This window comes from Phoenix dactylifera, chromosome 8 (assembly GCF_051530095.1).
Source record: "Phoenix dactylifera cultivar Ajwa chromosome 8, Ajwa_hap1_PhDact_Kaust_v1.1, whole genome shotgun sequence".
Lineage (NCBI taxonomy): Eukaryota > Viridiplantae > Streptophyta > Magnoliopsida > Arecales > Arecaceae > Phoenix > Phoenix dactylifera.
This window is the reverse complement of record NC_143197.1, coordinates 7,685,184-7,705,915: the sequence shown is the minus strand read 5'-3', so window position 1 is coordinate 7,705,915 and position 20,732 is coordinate 7,685,184. Positions and strand designations below refer to the sequence as shown.

The following is a 20,732-nucleotide window of genomic DNA, read 5'->3' as shown; positions in this document are numbered from 1 at the left end:
AAAACACCAAACATGTTGTACCAAAAAAAAAAACACCAAACATGTTAGGAGAGCGTTTACTAATTACATAATTAGGAAAGAGACATGTTTAGTCTGTTGATATTTGTACCCATCTTTGCTTCCTCTACCCCTTTTTTTTTTTCACCTTTCAAGATAGATTAACTAATCTAAAGAAAAACAAAAAAGGACTGCATTCGGATATTCAGTTGCTGAGGTCGTTGGACGAGCATATAAAGAAAAACATTGAGATCATTGAATCAAGATTGAAACCTAATTGAAAGAAAACCATCTAAAATTATCTACAAGTTGGCAAACTGAAGTCCAATGAAGTTTTAGAGAAACATGTCGCTCCTGAGGGCAGCATAGCGAAATGGAAGCTGACTAAATCAAACAGGTAGGATGAGGATTTGGTCTTCATGTTTTATATTTATGGCTATGTCATCATGCCATCAATTAATCATTTTAGTTGGGATTATCCAGCATTGAGCACATGACAAATGGGGCTTATAAGAATAAAATGACTAATTGATGTAGTGCATATGATGCACGATATAATTTTTCCCTTAATTGGGGGTGGAATTTGGTGCTCTCGTTGTGCTCGAATCTTTCTTTCCTCAAACAAGGTGCTAGTGTGAACACCTTCCAAGCATAAGATCTTTGACGAAAGCCGCAGATGGTTAGGAGAAGGCATGATATGGGCCATTTGAACCACTTAGATTTTATTACGCTTCTTGGTGACCTATCAATTATAAAGTTCATGTCCCTCTCCAATTTATTATATAAATACTCTAGCTTCACTTTCTTCTTATTCTTTTTTCTTTTCTTTTTCTTTCTTACCAACACATTATCATGGTGAGAGGACAGCCATCATTTCATAAATACGATCGAAGAATTGTTCATGCTCTATGAATAAATCTCTCTCAGAAATCAAAGACAGATCTCCTGCTTCATGACAAAATAATATTATAACCGAATAACTTCTATTTTTTCTTAGAGGATAATGGTGAGAGGACAGCTATTATTTCGTAGATATGACCGAAGAGTTATTCATGCCATATGAATAAATATCTCTTAGAACTCAAACACCGTCACATCTCAATGGAGTTTTCCAACCCCTCGCTTTCTCTGATGTAAACCCTTGTGCTTGCGCTTTGTTCTCTGACTTTGTTTCCTTTCTTTCTTCCACCTTTATTTTACACCTAGATAATGTGTTGACAATGTGAAAATTCCAAGTAAACATTTTTTCAAAAAATTAAGTCATTTCTACTTTGCATAAGTTGCACCCATGCGTGTCGTTAAGATAGATAAAACCCTCCCATTTATGACTTTGTGTAAAATATAAAAATATCTGTCCTGGTCAAATTTGTAGTTGTCCTGAATCTCCCATGCGAGCCCATAGCTTAGTTGCATGTGCCATGCTACTCATCAATCTCCTACAAAAAAAAAAAAAAAATAGCGGTTTGCACTCCCTCGTTTAGATGGACATATATATTTCTGTCTACATTCTATATATAAAATAAGATATATGTATGTACAAAAAAAATAAAGATATTGATAAAATAGTAAAATAGGTTTAAATGTATATAACCCAAGTCACAAGATTGTATGATAAGACTATAAGAATAAATAAAAATAAAACCAAACACAATGATCAATTGGCAGTTAAGCCAAAAGCAGGTAGGAACAACAGAAAAACTAGAAAACCAAAATCGAAATCGAAAAATCAAAAACCATTTAACTTTTTTATTCGTTTCAAAATTTTTGCATATAAATAACAAAATTAAAAGTAACATCCATAATTCTATAATAAAATTTATACCAACTTATTTCATAAATATATCAAAAAATAATTTACAGTCCAAATTTGTCGTTGTGTGGAATAAGAGTTGGTCAAGATTATTTCATGCTAATTTGAATACAAAGTGTATTAAGGGTATTAACTATCGGATATTTTCGGTTTCGGATTTAGTTTCGAGTTTGGTTTTAGATCAAATTCGAAACAGAAAATTCATGAAAGCTAAAATCGGATCTAAAATCGAACAATTTATAATTTTTAAAACTATCATCCAAATCATCCTTGTTCAATTTTAGTTAAAACCGGCCGAGGATGAATAAACTATCCATTCCGCTTGACATCTTCAAGGGCTGCTGGAATGTCTTTAGCTATATGTAGTCTAGCGTGACGGCATTGATCTAGCCTTTTGAACAAAGACAAGCAATTTGAAAATCCATTTAAGGTCTGAAGGTAGATATATACGGGGAGATGTGTCCATGCACGACACCAGATCCAAAAAGTCAAGTTCTCATGAAGCTGATTAGCATAGAACAGCACACAGCGGTAGTCAGCCCCCAGCAAGCCAGCACAAAACCATTTTAAATTGGGGCCCACGTTCTCGACGCCACTCAGCTCTCCATCCCCGTAATAGGCCAGCCAGCTGATCCCTCCCCGGAGGGCATTCTCGGTATTCCCTAGTGTGAACTAACGCGATCCGAGAATCCAACTATAAACCACATAAATGGACGGCTCCACGGATTCTGATGAGCCACACTTCCGCAATTTAATCTTCCATTATTAACTGTTAATTAAAAATGTTCGGCTTTTAGCCGTGATGCAATCACGTACAAAACCAAGGGTCCATCAGCAGCCGTCCCTTTCCAATCGTATCCATCCAATCCCCCCCTTGGGGACCACCCCCCGCCGCCGATAAATACGCACCACCACCACCCCTTCAACCCTCGTGGCGGGCGCGTGGCCTCGAGAACTTTCTCTTGCACAGCCTCCTCTTCTCACTCCGTGCGCACGCCATGGGAGTCCAAGAGGAGAAGCTGGTCGAGAAAATCTCAGAGATCTATGACCGCATCTCAAAACTCCCAAGCCTCAGCCCATCCAAGGAAGCGAACACCCTCTTCACCGAGCTAGTTCTCGCATGCATCCCTCCGAGCCCCATAGACGTCTCCAACCTTGGGAAAGAAGTCCAGGAGATGAGATCCAAGCTCATCCAACTCTGTGGCCAGGCCGAAGGCCTCTTGGAAAGCCACTACTCCGACATCCTAGCGGACACCTACGACAACCCAATCGATCATCTGAACCTCTTCCCGTACTACTCCAACTATCAACAGCTGAGCCTGCTGGAGTACACGTTGTTAGCTCGGCACGCCACGAGCCCCCCGCCAAGCCGGGTGGCCTTCGTCGGCTCTGGGCCTTTGCCCTTGAGCTCGCTGGTGCTGGCCGCGCGGCACATGAGGGTCGCCCGGTTCGACAACTACGACGTGGACCCGAGCGCGACCGCGCGGGCGCGGCGCCTGGTGCGCGCCGACCCGGACCTGGGGGCGCGCGTGGCCTTCCGCACCGCCGACCTCTTCGGCCTCACCCGCGAGCTCGCCGGCCACGACGTGGTCTTCCTGGCCGCGCTCGTCGGCGTCGAGCGCGAGGAGAAACTCCGGGCCGTCGAACACCTCGCGCGGCACATGGCGCACGGCGCCCACCTCGTCCTCCGGAGCGCCCACGGGGCCCGGGCCTTCCTCTACCCCGTGGTGGAGCCGGGAGATCTCAAAGGGTTCGAGGTGCTGTCGGTCTACCACCCCAGTGATGAGGTGATAAACTCGGTGATCATAGCGAGGAAGCCGAAGCATGGTGGGGTCGGGACCGGGGCCGTGATGAGGACTTGCAAGTGCTGTGAGATGATGCAAGGGATCAATCACTTGGGGCATGGGGCGCCCATGATTGAAGAGATGGCGCTGGAGGAGCTGCCTTCGTGAGAATGGAAGATTAGTTTTTCCTTGCCTTGTTGACTTCTTGGATGGCTAGCTTGATGTTATGATTAATTATTATGCCTTTCTTCTAACTGTACGTTGTCTTTAATTTTGTGCTCATGATGATGTGTGGGTTACCATGGTTTGTGTTTTGGCTTTCAAATGTTTACTAGCAAGTGCAGTAAGTGCAATTAGTGGCATTGTTGTTCTTCGGTTGGAAGGACAAACATTATGTTAATTGTTCTGATCGGGAATTTTATCTATATCAATAAGTCTTATCTACATGGCATTTGGACTATGGCACTTGGTCTCACATGCATTCTTCATCAGCCCTTTTTTTTTCAGTCAAGTTCCACAATCATGAACATCCATGTTTTTGTACAACTGGGCTCGTATTATACATGGACAGCAGCCTCTAGAATACATGAAGGTCAATGCATCATAACTACGATTGCCTAAAACATGAACAGCCGTGACAGTGGAACTGAAGTATCTCAAATTCACGTACCAAACTTGAAAGGATCTGAACTCTTTTTTTCCAGAAGGAGCAGAGCCGTGCAAGCATTGCATACTTGAATGCCTCTTTAAAAGTTCTGAAAACAAAGATAAGATAGCAAAAAGCAGATATGGCTATGCTAATTACATATTTGTTTTAGATGAACTATATTGTCCATGGTTTAAATCTGTATATTGTTATAATTAAGATTAGTTTCGTTGAAGCCGCTACCATCTTATCGTATATTAAATTTTTGTAGCTAATTTTGCTATTCTTGGAAGAGCTATCATGTCATCTCTATCCATATTGTACTATATAAGTTTTCTTTTGTTTCTTTCTCTGATAAAAGTGTTGTAACATGTACATTTCTAAAGACCGGAGAAAGAAATGGTTTACCAATGCATTGCATCATTTTTAATTCATCTCTTACATGTTCACTTAGGTTGAATTATTAAAAGTTGTTCTAATTAATATTAATTTTCTTCTCGAAAAATTTAGTTTATCTTATCTTAAAAGGTTTTTGTTTTTTTCTTTAATCAAATTAGCAAGGGCTAAACTTCATCTTTTTTCTAATTTATATCCACCCTATCTTTGGAGGTCGGCTTCTACCAAAATTGAACCTCTGACCACTTGCTAAGCGGCAAGAGGCGATACCATCCGATCAAGTCCTCTGGAAGATTATGCTATCTTAAAGTTGTACAAATATTTTAGTTTTATTCAAAAGCAATAAGTTAATCTTCAAGTTTTTATATGTTATGTTATATAAATTAATGGCTAAATAATGGAAGAAAAAAAGATTCGACAACAAATTTTGTCCTAATCAATTTATATTTTTTCACAATTTTCTTGCAAATTCCGTCCAAGCTTTTCCTGCCTGCTGCTCTCAGTCATTAATGGTGGCAATGCAATACTACTGATCAACCATACTCTAAAGACTCTTATGAAGTTCTTGTCTTAAATGCCTTGTATCAGATGATTGCTTGATACAATCTACAGTGTGAATGAACAATAGATTTTTTGTTGGCATCGAGTTATCTAATGTTTTTTTTTTTTTGTTGAAAAACTAAAGAAGGAATTGAAAAGGGATGAAAATGGGGAAATGAAGCATATGATTCACTCCCATTCTCAAATTCCTTTTTCTTGGTGTTGCTGTGTGATTATGTCAACATAAAGGGATGGAAAGCATGTGGCTTTAGACGTTCTTGCACTCTCCAAGATAATTTATTTAACTCACACATGCAAGGCTCTCATGTGGGCTCACGTACGCCTGCCAACGAATCTATCAGCTCTTGTCCCTTCTAAACAGCTTTTGCAAGAAGTCATAAAACATGACCTTCGACCTCGACAGCCTTGTCTTCGTCCAGTGGTCTTCATATACCGACACAGCCAGGACTGTTTCTTTCTTGGCAGAGAAAGAAGCTTAAGAGGCCAAGGAGTGAAGAACTAGAACAAGAAAATTATTTCACACTAATCAATCAAACGTTTGAATTATAACGCTTGCCCATTGCATACTCCAAATCCATTATCAGCCAAATGAAGATAAACAAAAACAAAAAGATCCATCAAACGAGGATCTCATCATGTTGTCTTGCTTTCAAAAACATCCAAATTAAGGACTCTATTCCTGATACGCCCAAATCAAAGATACCTTTTTTTTTAATATATCACAAAGTCATTCCCAAGATCAGCCGATCTAGAGGTTACCCACCTAATATGCGTGGCAAAATAGTCTAAAATTTTCTTGAACATAACGCAGGTTTTCCTTTTTCTCTCTTTTTTTTTTTAATTTGGTCGTTTGGAATGGGAATCACAATGCTTTCTCGATCTCGTAGCGACTGCTTTTCTACATTTATTATTAATAGCATTACACCAGCCAATTTATATGCAACTGTTAGATTTTTACTCGCAACTCTATGGCATTGCTACAAATGTACTTGTTCAAGTTAGATAATGAAAAATAGATTCAGCGAACACTTGGTTTGAATTCGATAAGCGACTTAAAACACTCTCGTAAGGCTTTAGCTACGTAGATATTAGGGGAGAGCGGGCCATGGCTAGCCCTCAACAAGAGCCTAGATGAATCTGATCGACTTAGAAGAACATAAAGCCCAAACAAGCCAGGAGAATAACTGCACCAACTCTGCTAAGATGACCGAGTGGATACAGGACGAGCATAGGTGTAGAGATGGACCCCAATTGTTCAGTAACATTTGCAAGTTGGTGAGAGATTGTGGCTCTTTTCAGGCCGTTCATGTATACCGGAAGGTGGATAAGTCTGCGGATTGGGTTAGCACTTTTGCTGTTCAACATTCGAAAAAGATCCTTCGAAAAAGTTTTGTATCTGTCTCTCCTCCTCTTTGCCATTTCCTTCCTCTCGACACTATTGGTTGTATTCATGCAAGAACTGTGTGAGCAGCCATTGTACTAAAAAAAAAAAAGGCAGCTCAAGGTCTAAAGTAGCACTGCAACGAGTCTGACCAAGAGGAATTATTTGATTTTTTTTATATCCTACATAAAGATTCTAAAGAATGAAAACTATTCAAATCCAATTACAGGTATCTCAAATCCAATCTAGATCTGTACTGCAGTATTATATAGTTCGCATGAATGATTGACTAGGTTCACTTTGATACTATTTGTAATAACCTATGACTTCTATCAAAAAAGACTAATTAGAAGGTATTATTTTGGTTTTTTGATTCTATAGAAATATCCAAGATTTTTCTACTAAATAACCAATGTGGAACTAAATATACACCCATACGGATCCTCACATAAGATCATTTTAAACTAGAAACTACTGCTGTCATGATAATTCCATGGCCTTAGCTTCAAAATTTATATTAAAAATGGCAATTTCAGGAGTAGACGTCATCTCACCATATCAAGGGAAGCATGCATCTTCATATTTACATTTGAAACACTGAGGTAGGTGAGCAAACGCAACGTACTGGGTGGCAGCTCATTTATTGTGATGATGGGGAAAGAAGACAGCATCTAAGAGTAAATTTCGTAAAATGGTACCTTGCATCAGCCCAAGTATGGATTGGAAACAAATCAACATATCATGTTATAGTTAGGATCCAAGAGAAAAATTAGCCAGACGGAAGCAGCAACCACGTTGGTGGAACTGGCCCAGCCTGGCCCAGCCCACAACTACTGGACTCACCCAGCCCATTGGCACCGAAAAGAGAACAAAAAGACCGCCGCAGCTTTTATGTATTTCCCCCACCTCCCACCTGATCTCGTCCCCTGTTGGCGCCCACCCGTCTTTTTGTCCCCCTCTTTCCTTCCCTCCCTCCTACCACAGGAATGTCAATTCGGTGCAGGTAGTTAAAAAACTGAAATAGAAACCAAAATCCAATACTGTATCTCAAAAAATCGGAACTAAAAATAAATGGTTTTTGGAATAAAAAGAATTATGAGAGCTATTGTCAAAACCACAACTGAAAACAAAATCGAAAACTGAAAATTGGCCATTCTTATGGAGTTAGTAATTTGGATTTATGCTAAATATAAAAGGTACTGAGAATATTAAATATCGGACACGTTTGGGTTTGGATTTGATGTTGGGTTCAGTTTTAGGTTCGATTTTGGAGTGAGGAATCATAAAGCCGAACTAAAACCGAAATCGAATGAATTTTAATCTTTCAACCTATCATCGGAACTATCCTTATTTAAATTCAGTCAAAATCGCCCCGTTGGATTCGGGGATGGGTAATTTGAGTATTTGTTCGCGTTGACATCCCTACCTTGCTCTTTGTTTGCTCGGCTTTTTGTTTCTAATCCTATAAATTCAGTAGGATTTCGTAAGATTATCCCAACAAGCCCTTAAATTATTTTCGGACCCCTATATATCAATTATAGCTATATTTGTAAAAACAGATTCCAGAGAGTGAACATTAGGAATGAGCCACAAAGGCTACTTTACCTTGAAGAGCAATGGAGGGGAACCTCGGAAAAGTCACAAAAAAAAAAAAGGTGAGTCAGGCCTCTTGCCCCAATCAGTTTGCACACTTCGCCATACCAGCTCAAATGGAGGAAGGGAATGCACTGAGTAACCTTTTGAGAGGCATTTTTGAATTAGTAAAACAATTTTCGTACATTATATCATCCTTACCGTTTCAGAGTGAGATTCAATCTAATTGATCGAGCGCCAATATGAACTTAAGTTACGATTTAAATCTTGGTTGATGGATATCACAATATATATCAAACCAAGCAAGATTTACAATCAATTAAAGCACACTGTGCTGCATATCAAACAGGCCACACGCTAATTGGCAAAAGCTCTGTATTTTGATGCATACATAGTACCTACATAGATACCACGCCTCAGCCTTCCTTGGCACTAGGTTTGGGTATAAAAATAACCCAACGCTGTTGTTGTTGCTTTTTTTTTTAAGTATGAAAGCAGCTCACACAAAATATGCATGAATACATCTAACAAAATAAGAAAGAAAAACTAATGAAAAAAAAAGAAATAGATGTTTGGTTCTCCTAAAATAACTCTCCAGTATGATGAAACGCAAAATAGACAATCCAATCAACAGCATTATTTGTCTTCCTATGGATATCGATAGCCAGGAAAGACCCAACATTAATTGTTTTAGCGTTCCATAGAGTGCAAATGAACCAAGCATGAGCCCCAAAACGCTTAGCTCCAGCCCAGCCCATTTTATAAGCCAACCAAGCTTGAGCCAGCTTGCCTAGCTTCCGAACATCTTAGTTAAAAAATGAAATAGAAATTTAAAATTATTTTTATACTTTCACTTATATATTATATTTTTAAAAATGTATGACCAATATTTATAATAAAGTCATAATAATCATTTGCATAGATAATAATTAAAATATCATAGTATAAACACATTATTTTTGCATTCGACCTAATCCAATCTCTAATTCAGAGCTAAACTCGAGCCAGCTGAGACGCCGGTCAGCCCTAATAGCAGTAGGGCCGTATAACAGTGTGTATTACCTTTAATAGATTGAATTCAGCTTAATCCAGTAGCTGTATACGGGCAATTCAGATTACGTACACATGCAAAACTCCAAACCTGTGAACCCTTTAGTGCCCTTCAGTTAGATACCATCAGGTAGAAAACGCTTACCAAGTTACACAGGCATCCACTGCCTACTTTTCGAACAACTTATTACAGCACAACGACGACTAACCATTGATAAAACCAGCATGGACAGAATCAAAAGACGACAATGATTTACTCCATTGGTGAGAAAGAACCAATGTCTCTAATGCCACCGAAGACATTGAACAAGACATCCACATACACTAACATCACAGTTAAATACTAAGCTCATCAGTTCAGAGAGACTCAACCCAGTTTCTCTTGCTCATCAGCACAAGACAGCAAATTTAATCAGCTCCCAGACATTCGGAGCTCAAAAACATCCAACGGTAATACATTCGATGATGGAGTCAACCGAGATGAACCATGATCAAAAAGATACAAACCAAAGTCTGGCTCATCAAGTCAGACTGACTCCCAAACCGTTGCCATGATACACTATTTGTCGACAATGATATAACTAGTTTCAGTCGATCGAACACCATATTCACATGGGCATCAAAAGGAGAGATTAATTAAATTATCCAAGAACAAAGCATCATGGATGTTATGATGAGGTGGCACTTAGCATCGTCGATCATGGACCAACGGTGCCTGTATCGAAGTACAGCATAGTCCCGCTGGATCCACCGCCAACACCCTCCATAAGGGCGAACCGCATATCCTCCGAGGGCTTCCAGTGCCTCTTCCTCTGGTTTATGAACCAATTGTTAATTTGCTTCTGGTCAAGCCCTGTCATCTCAGCTAGCTTTGCCTTCTCCTCTTCCTGAAGAAGCCATCACAAAGAAATTGCCACCAATTAAACAACCATTAATGCATGGCTTGCCACCAATTAAACAACCATTATTGCATGGTTTGCCACCAATTAAACAACCATTAATTCAAACTAAATTTAACCATTGTCCAAGCTCAATGTCTAGCTGAAGATAGAAGCTCTAAATGGATAACATAAGGGTAAGAAACTACCGTGGGATAGGGCCACCTGTAGTGGGTATGCCACCAATCTAGCAGTGTCAACCTTGCATCTTTGGGTAGCTTTCCCTTCTTCCTCTTCTTCAAGAATTCCTTTCTGAGATTGCTCAGGTAGCCACTGTACTTCTTAAGAAGCATTTCCTTCAGTTCGTGGTCAGCGAGGCGCGAACCGGATTCCTGGCTTTCCAATGCATCCACATCACCACAGCTAAGCTCTTCTTCAGACGACCCAACCACTTCATCTGACAGAAGATACTGAAAAGTGTCAAAACAAGGGAAAGACCATTCCGGGAACCAAACTGGATCTTTGCCACTAAATAAAAATGACATCATACATTAAAATTTCAGTTTCATTGATCAAATTTTAAAGCATTCGGCTGCTCTACGTAATAGACTTCTAGTCAAATACTGATAGTCCATCTAAACAAAGCCCAAGTAAATCAGAGCCCTACCAAAAATGTAATACATATCACAGCAGACACAGCAATATCACAGCAGACACAGGAATCACGAACAATACTAGTCCTACCGATGATCCTACATCACATTTTTCCCAAACATATTCGAAGAAACAACATCGATAGAATCAAATCACACTTACTTTTGGTTCGTCCACCAACAAAACACATGTATACAAAAGGTGATTTGGAGAACTGAAAAAAGTTTAATAATTCGAACAGGCATCATTGATACTGCATGAGCATCCACAGAATTCTTCACACCCTCGCCCACTAAAGGTCCTTTAAATAAAAATTGCATTAAACAATAGTTGCTTTCACAGGCATACACTCTAGTAAAGGGAAGGAAATCCAACTTTTGGGTGGATCATTTTTCCAGCCACAATATTGTGCTTGAGAATTTTCTTAGCCTCTCGTTTTCTTTGCAAGCTAGTTTCATAGTGAATTTTCTAAATAAAAATCTTCCATTATCCAACCCTCTATTGACCTACAAATGTTTCCAGTATTGGCAATTAGGGACACCCAAACCCTATCGCTCTCCGTACTCAGCAAGCAATACAACAAAAAGCCTAAATTTCTACCCACTATTCCATCGCACCAACCAGTTACAAGCAAAGCCTGGATTTTCTTATTCTTATACAGGCATTAATCAAGGGAAAAAAATGAGGTCATCTAAAACATTATTGGAAAAGGAGCATTATGCATTTCTTCCATCCAGAAGAGATGAATGACAGTCCTGAATTACATAACAACAAAAACAATAGCAACCACAATAATAAAAGCAACAACAATAACCGCCATCACATTCTCGTAGTTAACACCAATAAAAACTATACAAAAATATGTGAACACAATAAAGATTTGACTGAAAATTTCAACATCCTTTGTAGGTGCAACATGAAAATGAGTGCAATGAATTATTGGAAAAGGAGCATTATGCATTTCTTCCATACAGAAGAGATGCATGACAGTCCTGAATTACATAAGAACAAAAACAATAGCAACCATAATAATAAAAGCAACAACAATAACCGCCATCACATTCTCGTAGTTAACACCAATAGAAACTATACAAAAATATGTGAACACAATACAGATTTGACTGAAATTTTCATCATCCTTTGTGGGTGCAACATGAAAATGAGTGCAATGAATTATTGTAGCAATTAACTCAAATTTAAACCAGAACAAATGTCTATATTTCAAATTAGCCTAATATCACGGAAAGAATTTTTTGACAATTTATGAAAGAAATTGAAATATAATACGTTCCATAACAGGAGGTGCAATACCATATTGCTGCACTAACCACCTAATTAGACAAATTAATGAGACTAAGAAGAACTAACAGGTGTAATGAACTCCATGCTTAAATATCACATATATAGACAGAAAAACAATTCAAGGCTTGAAACCTTATACGAACTATTGCAGCATTAAACCAAACAATAAATAATCTTTAGAGAAACAGGTTGACATTTATTTTGGATCTGCCAGATTACGAGGCCATTGTAGCTGCAACTGTTTGTAACCAAGGACACCACCTAAGTAAATGGTCTACAGACATCAGGTATACATTTTGACAAGGAACTGCATGAAAATGTGATTTTTGGGGGGGGGGGGGGGGGGGGGATTTCAAAAAATGATAGAATCATATATGACGGCCATAACAGAAGAAACAAGACAATAAGTAGAAAGCCAGTTCAATTTAACAAACATTGTCATAAAAAAGATTTCAAGATGTAAAGTATAAAATAACATTATCAAGCAAACAGTAAAACAACCCACATAGTATCACGGAACTTGCTCAGCAAGTTGTGTCTGTCCATTTTAAAGAAAGCACTGACAGTAGAGTATTGAATATCAGCATGCATTACCAGCTTAATAATCCAAGCAAGTAGCAAGACAGATTTGGGAATGAGATGAAGCTCATTTAAACAAGGAGTAGTTAGAACAGTATGCAGAATGCATTACCACCATAAAAATCCAAACATGTAGCAAGACAGATTTGGTAATAAGATGAAGCGCATTTAAACATGGAGTAGTTAGAAACGGCATGCAGATTGCTCCCTCGAACATATATTAGTGAAGGCCATTTAAAGCATAAAGAGATAATGCATATGCAAAAAAAATCTTTGAATAATAATAGATGCGTCAACAGACGGTTAAAAAAAAAACAATTCAGAGAAGCCAGCACCAGCAAATCCAAACACAGATTTAAATGATCATCGTATCATCGGAGAAGCAATTTTAATTGTTATTTAAGCTAATTTCGGCATTGACCTCTGTTAAGAAAAACATAATGTATCATCACCAATTTTGCCACAAATTATAATTGAACTAAATGCAAAGACAAAAAGGCAGTATATGCTACAATACAGATGACTTCCCCCTGGGCGAAATAAATGGATAATACCCACAATAACACAATGATAAAGGGGAAAAGGGAAAAAGAAGTCCTATACAAAAGAAACCCAATTTAAAAATCATATATAACTCTAACTAGTAAGCCTTTCATAGACCAGGAGGTTCTCAAACACAATCTAAGACAAACAGTAACCCAAATAATATACCAGAAACCATTTCTTACCAAAATAGTTTGAGCAAAAGATCTCAGACATTAATAAAGTTGCTGTAATAATAATAGCTAATGAATAATATTAGAAAAAGAAAAATTAGTAAACGACATAATTCCTATAGATTTGAATTATAAAAAAATACAGCTTAGATTTGAAAATAAGAGAAAATGATAGTACAATACATATACAGCACCAGCCCACAGCGGAAACGAGAAATCTGTGAACGTAGTACAAACAAGCCGTGTTTAGTATTCCTGTGATCTTATCAACCCCTAGCACTAACCTCTGCAGCATCTCTCTTCACAGACAACTAGCTTTTTTCCTTCCAAATGAGCTGTTCATGTATGAACTATAAAGCTGACCTAAGAATAACATTAAAAAATTCAAACCAGTTAGAGATAAAAGTGCTTTTTTAGCAGGTTTGGTTCAGGACGACTGCCATAGAGAAAAAACTTCAAAGAAAAAAATACTACTGGTTTAGAGAGTTGCCACCCCCAATGATGAGATTCGAGAAAAGTAGGAATGAGCAGATCATGCCCAAAAGAAAGAAGATTATTGCATTTTTCATTTATCACTAGTAATCATTCTATTAGAGGGGCTGAACAACCTTTATAGAAAGAAAATCAACAGAACTTGTTCCAAGGTTTTTTTCTGGACCAGGATGAGATCAAAGATGGGTGATACTTACACAGGATGGAAAGAAGTAAACAAAAGCGGAGGAATGAAGAAAGCTCAAGCAAGGGAGAATGGAATCAGTCGTAAATCAAGGTTGGAGAGGCCTTAGGTAGTAATTGAGATGCCTTCCATTCAGGTAAGAGACCATGCAAGCTTAATAAGCATGGAAATGGCGTCCATTTTCTAGGACCAATGTTAGCATGGTAGAAACGTCCATTGTGACTTCCTTGGGTAAAATTTGTGTTACTAAAAGCTTCTGTATTTATTTATGAAAAATTAAAAATAAAATAATTTCTCATCATCCTTGAGCATAAAATTGTCAGTATCAATAGAAACCAGTGGTTAAATGACCAAACTTTTCATGCCTAAATTCCCTTTTTAAAGAAAAACCCTTCTGTAAACTGGATGATACTCGATCTGGTTGTCATGGTCAACAATTTTAAGGAGGTTCAGGGTTAGCTCCTGAATGGAGCATGTCTGGGCATTCAGACTTGGCTATTTACTATGGTAGGTCATTCCACCCTTTCTGTTTTAAAAAAGAGGCAGAAAACATTTAGTCAACATAGTTAGATGTTCTAGCTCCAGCACCTGTCAGGACAAAGCATGAGGACATGTGCGAAGCACCATTACATAACAATATTGATAAGTGAAAGAGCCATCTATGCTGGTAAATAGACTCGAATTACATATATCAGAATCTCCTACTGCATATTGACAAATGCTTCATTCTTCTGAGTTTTTAAATTCTTGGTTGGTTTTATAGGCATTTACATATAGCCCATGAGTATTACTCAACATCACAGTTTAGGGACAAAGAAAAAAGTAGTGCAAACCTTGCCAATTTGTCATACTTCTCCAGGTCTGGACAATCACACACAATTCAGCTGGCTCAAACAAAACTTGCAGACCTACTGGCAGGTGCATGCATGGCCTGAGCACCTTTCCAATGGAATCCAGTACAACTATCTATCAAAACTTTCCAAATCCAGTTATCCTCTATCACAATTATTTCCACGTATTCAGTTTTTTGATGTCACTTGATCAGATTATTATTGGTTTAGCTAGTTACAAAATTTTGTTCATCATATGGGAACATGATTTGAAAACTATTGTGAACAGTATTACGATGTGTAAAAAGAAGTCTAATCTACCAATGAAGAATTTACATCCATATAGTTATACAAAAGAAAGCACATCTACATGTTCCTTTTTCCACATCTCCAATTACCGCAGAGTGCTGCATTTTTTGTCCGACTCCCTGTAAGTTCAGTGAAGACAGCTGGCAAGCCATGTAAATCACTGGCACAAAGACAGCTTAAAATCTTGATCTTTTAAGATGAGTATGGAACTCAGGTAATAATCCAGTCCTTTGTGACATAAAATGGAGAATAGAAATTGAAATAAGCAGACTCTATATATCCAACTTAGTTAACCAAGCAACCCCAAATGTCCAATCAATGTTGAAAACACAAGAATCAAGAGTTTGAAGAAATGAAACAATCAGTTCAAAGAAGCAATAGAGAAGAAAAATGAACATGTCGGTTAAAGAGAGATGTTGGGGAACAGTAAAGGCAAGGTGATAACGTGTCCCTACATTTGAGTATATAAGATGTTCTAACCAGGTCAAGTCACAAGTTATCAAGGTGATGTGTCTATTGATGTGCACATAATCTCCATAAAAAATGAAGAGTTTATTGTAGGACAAAGTTCATATTGTTTTACCATGCATATGAATATGATAGGTAAGAATATTCAGAATGATTAAGAATCTTCATGTCATTACAAAAAAAATCCTTGAAGAACCAGCTTGAAAATTCAGTACAAGGCAACAAACGAAGGAGCTTCTAGTTACAATCTTTGGTCTGAAATAATGTGCATCATATACAAAATCTTTGGTCTGAAATGTTTAATAAGTGGTGGTTCGCCACTGTTTAGACAAAAAAGAAATAAAAGAATATAAAAATTATTTATTTTGGATGAATATTGCATGACATGAAGTAGTGTGACTACAAAAAGGATAAAAGACAACTTCTAAAGCTCCGCATAAAGGAAAATAGTACCAATGCAACAAGAAGGAACAATCAGACAATTAGGGAACCACAACCCACCCCCTAAACAGCATGCCTACATTAATCAGAGGAGGTAAATAAAAAGCAACATCCACCCATAATAAGTTCAAGATATTAATTAACACATGGTGCATCATGCATTAATTCAATATGAGAATTCAATAAATGGAGAAGCTACAACAGGGAGATAATCCCTATCAGAATTGAAGAGCAAAACTCTACCTTGCAAACAGGAAAAACATTATACTCTAGTAAGCAAAACGGCATTCTACTCTACAAAAGGGACAAAACATGTACAACAACAAAGTGTAGAGTAGCATTCTAAACTATCACTAGTGACACCTCCAAGAAAATCATATAACAACTAGCTCCTGTGTCACAACTTCAAACACTTTTCAAAGCCCTTCGTCCCTAAACATATCTAACTGAGACAGATTTTATCTTTCTCCTTGAAAATGTAGCTTCACATTTTAGTTGAGAAAAAACAACATACTTGAAAATATTTATGTTCCCTGAATCCAATTCAATCCACATGGTGTTGCTTTATCCAACCATTGCATGCATGCAAGACCTAGAACATCTCCAAACAGGGAGTTTCACTAGCTTCTTACCTACTGCTCGATTAGCTCACTTAAAACTAAGATAAGCAGTCCAAACCCAAGCAATATAAGAGAACAGTCTGTATAAATCAACCTTCATCAGAATCCACCTTGAAATTGAAGCTGCAATAAGGGCAAATACAAACCCTTTTGAGCAGATGTGTAATTCACAAGTCCAAAAAAACGACCCAGTAGGGTCAAGATCATGTCGAACAAAACACTTAACCCACAATCAGTCTGCACACACAATCCAAACACAGGTCTGAGACTTTCATTAATAATTTAAATTTATCTCATAAAAGCATGATAACTATAAAGTAAGCTTCCAGTCTAAGCCAATATCCTGTGCTAACACCAAAGCTACATCATGACAGAGAGAATATGCAAACTAAAAAATAAAAAGAAAAATATAAAAGCTCCATAAACAAAGAAAAGCAGCATAGTAATTTGACACAAACTTTGGAAGACATGATAAGGAAAAGGCAATGAAAACCAAAAAGGTCAAAAAATAATAATAAAGTAAAAGAAGAATTTGAGAAACACATGATAAATCAGTAAAATAAGCTCATTCACAAAGCTACTTTTGAAGAACCCATAAAGCAATGATCAAAACAAATCTAGAAAGAAATTTTACCTGGTGAGGCAAGTTTCATGGTGTGCTAGGTTGTGACCATTGAATTACATCTATATTTGACTTAGATAGGGTAGTCAAATCATTCTAACATTATTTTTGTAATTTGTGCAAGACAAAATCCAGATAGTAAATCAATTTCCATGTAAAGCTTTCATTGGGGTTCCTTAGTAAAGGAAGAAAAGAAACAAATACTGCAAAGAACTTTATCATTTATTTCATCTAAAATTGCAGCTCACTCCACTATCATTCATTCAACCTACACTGAAAAAAAAAAAGAGAATGTTTGATCATTTCCATGGATTACAAGTGAGGGCATATGTGACTTGCAATATTTAACTAAGAGTTCCCAGCAATAAATAAGCAATAGTAAATAAGTTTTTGCAAGATTAGCAAACCAAAACCATGATGTATGAAAACAGAAATATAGCAGTTAAGACAGAAGGTATTAATTTCTCATATTTTTAATGTAGACATGGGGCTTTTCTACAATCTTTTTTATCAAATATTGTAGGTCAGTATTTCTGCATCACAAATTCTCCTATCTCAGATGCACTATGTCGGATTGCATAAAGAAATTAATGGTTCCGGGACCTTTCAATGCAGACTTCAACCGATCAAGTTAAAGATATTGCTTATGCGTACTAACACAAACAATGCCTGATATAATTATCGTATTTCTCCATCATAATTAAGTAGATAAAAAGTCATAGCAAAACAAATATTACATGGTATTGCATGTTGTAAAATAATGCAATCAGAAAAGGCTCGATATTCCAGTGCTCAATGCAAGCACCGGTAACCTGAGAGCTACATCGTCTAAATATACCCGTAAAATTCACCAAAAGGTCTAAAAAAGGCAGGTCTGAGGCCAACTAACGACAGCGTAAGCAATAATATTACAAGTTTCATAAACAGAAACAAGAAGGTGACGATACTGAATTACTGATAGTAGCACGCATTTCGAGATCCAAGACGTACTTTAATAACCATACTATTTCTAGGTTTTCTCCCTGCATGGCTATCGGAGCAGTACCTGAAACATTTACAGAAATTTCCCGAATACAAAACCAATGAAAACAAGAAATACTAATGATGAAAGCGACATTTAGATGGAAAACCTATCATAAATCCCCTAAAATACTTGATCCAAAGACAGGAAATGATTTCCATTAATGGAACTCAAGGCCGGTCCATAAATCATTTATGTCTTGGTAGAATGAAGAATTATATTCTCACAAGTTGAAGGCCACGTTCCATCTCATCATCTTTAAAAGGGTAATTATTCCTCCTCACCTCCCCCCACCCCAACCCCCCAAAAAAGGGGAAAAAGAAAAAAGGAAAACAAATCTTCGACAGGAGAGAGATACTGTTCTCTTTTCTGACCAAGGGAAAGATGACATCTAGAGCTATCTTTCTAAATGCTGTGAAGAGAGAAAAGGAAGCAAAACAAAGAACCACACGCACACGGTTCCAACGTTGGACACAACCCTACGCAGTCCGCTCTGACACGCTACACCCCATTTGCATGGACACGATTTGACGGCTCGGAACCCCCCCCCCCCCCCTCCTTCACCCCAACTACTTCCTTTCCTCTCTCACTCTCTACTCCTGCACCGTGCGATCATTATACTAAACGGTTCAGATTCTTCTCCAACCGGAGATGGCCATTTATTTGTTTAGCTGTAGCTTTACCGGAAGGGGAGTTGCCGGTGGCGGTGGTGGTGGAGGAGGAGGTAGTGCGGCCTTTGCACAGGTTGCTCAGCTGCATCTCGATGCTGTTGAGGAACGACGCTGCCTCGTTGAACGGCTTTGAAAGCTCCTCCTTGTATCGCTGAAGAACCCGGCAGTAGGATTCCTGGAAATAGAAGCCAAAGCTTCGCTCGATGATAACGACTTAAAAGCCAACGAACGAACTCAGGACCACTAATACTAGTACTTCTACTAGGGAATAGTATTTTGTTTCCTTGGAAGCCACGTTAGTTCTTAATTCATACCATGAACTCGTCGAGCTCCGGATCCGCTCCGATCTCCCCGCATCCCGCGCTTGCGTACCTCTCCCGCCCTATCTCTTCCAACAGCGATGCCATCTCCGGCGGCGCCCCCACCTTCGCCACCAAAAACCAATCAAAAGGACCAACAAATAAAGAGCAAATTCTTCCGCTTTTGTGAGTCCGATCTTATATACCTTTCTGCATTCGATGTAGGCGGCCACGAGAGAAGGGTAGCGAGGATGGTTGGCGATTTGGGCCTTGATCAGGTCGGTGAGATCCGAACCGCCGGCGCCGCCGGCGGCGGAGATATCCGACGCTTCGGTGGCTTCCCCGCACTGCGACCGGTCGGCCTCAAAGCAGGCGAAGCTGGACGTGGATCCGACGGCCGCCACCTCTCCACCCCGCGAGATTCCCGGATGGATACTGTACAGATCTTCCATCCTTCCTTCCTTCCCCAAATAGAAATAAGATGGAGAAATAAAACAAACAGACAACGAGAGCTAATCGTTCGTTTCTAGAAGAGAAGAGATAGAAGGCAAGTGGAAGGATCCGGAGTGGACTTGCTTCTAAATATGGCCGATGGACTTGCCGCTTTAATTTATGAACGAAGGCAACGCATGGAGTGAGCAGAGAAGGTTTCTGCTGCTACCACTAAAAAAGGGAGTGCAAGAAGGAAGGGAAGGGAAAAAAGCCTGAGCGAATCCTCCGCCCTCCTGAAATCGAAACAGCAGAAACAGCAGCAACAGCAGCAGCCACTGCGGCTCCTTCCATTTCCACTGCCCTGCAGCCCAAAAAACCCAACGAAAAAGCTAAGCCATCATCTCTCTCTCTCTCTCTCTCTCTCTCTCTCTCTCTCTCTTTCTTTCTTTTTCCTTCGTTTTCTCTTAAAAATTTAATCTTAATATTTATAAAATTAATTAATTAATTAATTAGAGCTTATAAAATAGAGGAAGCGGCAGGAGCGGGAGAGGAGGCGCACGTGGTGAGAACAGGGAAGGCCACCGATTTCGCAGGGGAGGGGGAGAGACGGGCCGCCCGTATCTATGGCCGTCCCATCATTATTAAGACCGATATGACATTTCGCCACGTGTCATGTGACGATCGGCTGTTGTCCTGGGGAGGCGTGATTTAGGGTTCGGAGAAGTACTGCTGTACCACTCTCCTCCTGCTGCTTTCCTTTCTTTTGCCTCTTTTCTTTTCTTCAATAAAAAAAGTTTATAGCTTTGGTTTTTACCGGCTACGGGTACTAATCCCCGTAAAGAACGGCGACACCGGAGGTGAATCCGGTTCTGGTGCCCCCCAGGTTTGGCCAGAAACTCCGCAGACTGCGGTCTTCTTACGGGATAAAAACTTGCCTGCTTCTGCTGCGGTCTGGGGGATTAAAATGTTCGCGAGGCGCATCTGAAACGGGGCGGT

The 20,732-nt window shown here is 38.9% G+C and overlaps 2 protein-coding genes across 2 annotated transcripts; one reads left to right on the top strand and one right to left on the bottom strand.

The window, feature by feature from the left end:
* Nucleotides 1-2,715: 2,715 nt before the first annotated feature.
* On the top strand, nucleotides 2,716-3,985 carry LOC103700975 (nicotianamine synthase 3). The gene has a single exon (XM_008782887.6). The coding sequence runs from the start codon at nucleotides 2,806-2,808 to the stop codon at nucleotides 3,757-3,759; it is 954 nt and encodes a 317-aa protein (XP_008781109.3). The 5' UTR covers nucleotides 2,716-2,805; the 3' UTR covers nucleotides 3,760-3,985.
* A 5,461-nt stretch (nucleotides 3,986-9,446) lies between these two features.
* On the bottom strand, nucleotides 9,447-20,322 carry LOC103700976 (homeobox protein knotted-1-like 1). The gene is made up of 5 exons (XM_008782888.6): nucleotides 19,511-20,322; nucleotides 19,320-19,430; nucleotides 19,018-19,180; nucleotides 10,306-10,553; nucleotides 9,447-10,105 (listed from the first exon to the last, which is right to left on the bottom strand). The coding sequence occupies exons 1-5, from the start codon at nucleotides 19,754-19,756 to the stop codon at nucleotides 9,917-9,919; spliced, it is 957 nt and encodes a 318-aa protein (XP_008781110.1). The 5' UTR covers nucleotides 19,757-20,322; the 3' UTR covers nucleotides 9,447-9,916.
* Between the last annotated feature and the right edge of the window lie 410 nt (nucleotides 20,323-20,732).

Excerpts from the sequence above, each read along its gene's own strand:
- LOC103700976 (XM_008782888.6), bottom strand. The coding sequence starts at position 19,756 with ATGGAAGATCTGTACAGTATCCATCCGGGAATCTCGCGGGGTGGAGAG. Across the intron at positions 19,431-19,510 it reads CCTACATCGAATGCAGAAAG|GTGGGGGCGCCGCCGGAGAT; the intron begins GTATATAAGATC and ends TTGGTGGCGAAG. Across the intron at positions 10,106-10,305 it reads ACAGGTGGCCCTATCCCACG|GAAGAGGAGAAGGCAAAGCT; the intron begins GTAGTTTCTTAC and ends TGGCTTCTTCAG.
- LOC103700975 (XM_008782887.6), top strand. The coding sequence starts at position 2,806 with ATGGGAGTCCAAGAGGAGAAGCTGGTCGAGAAAATCTCAGAGATCTAT.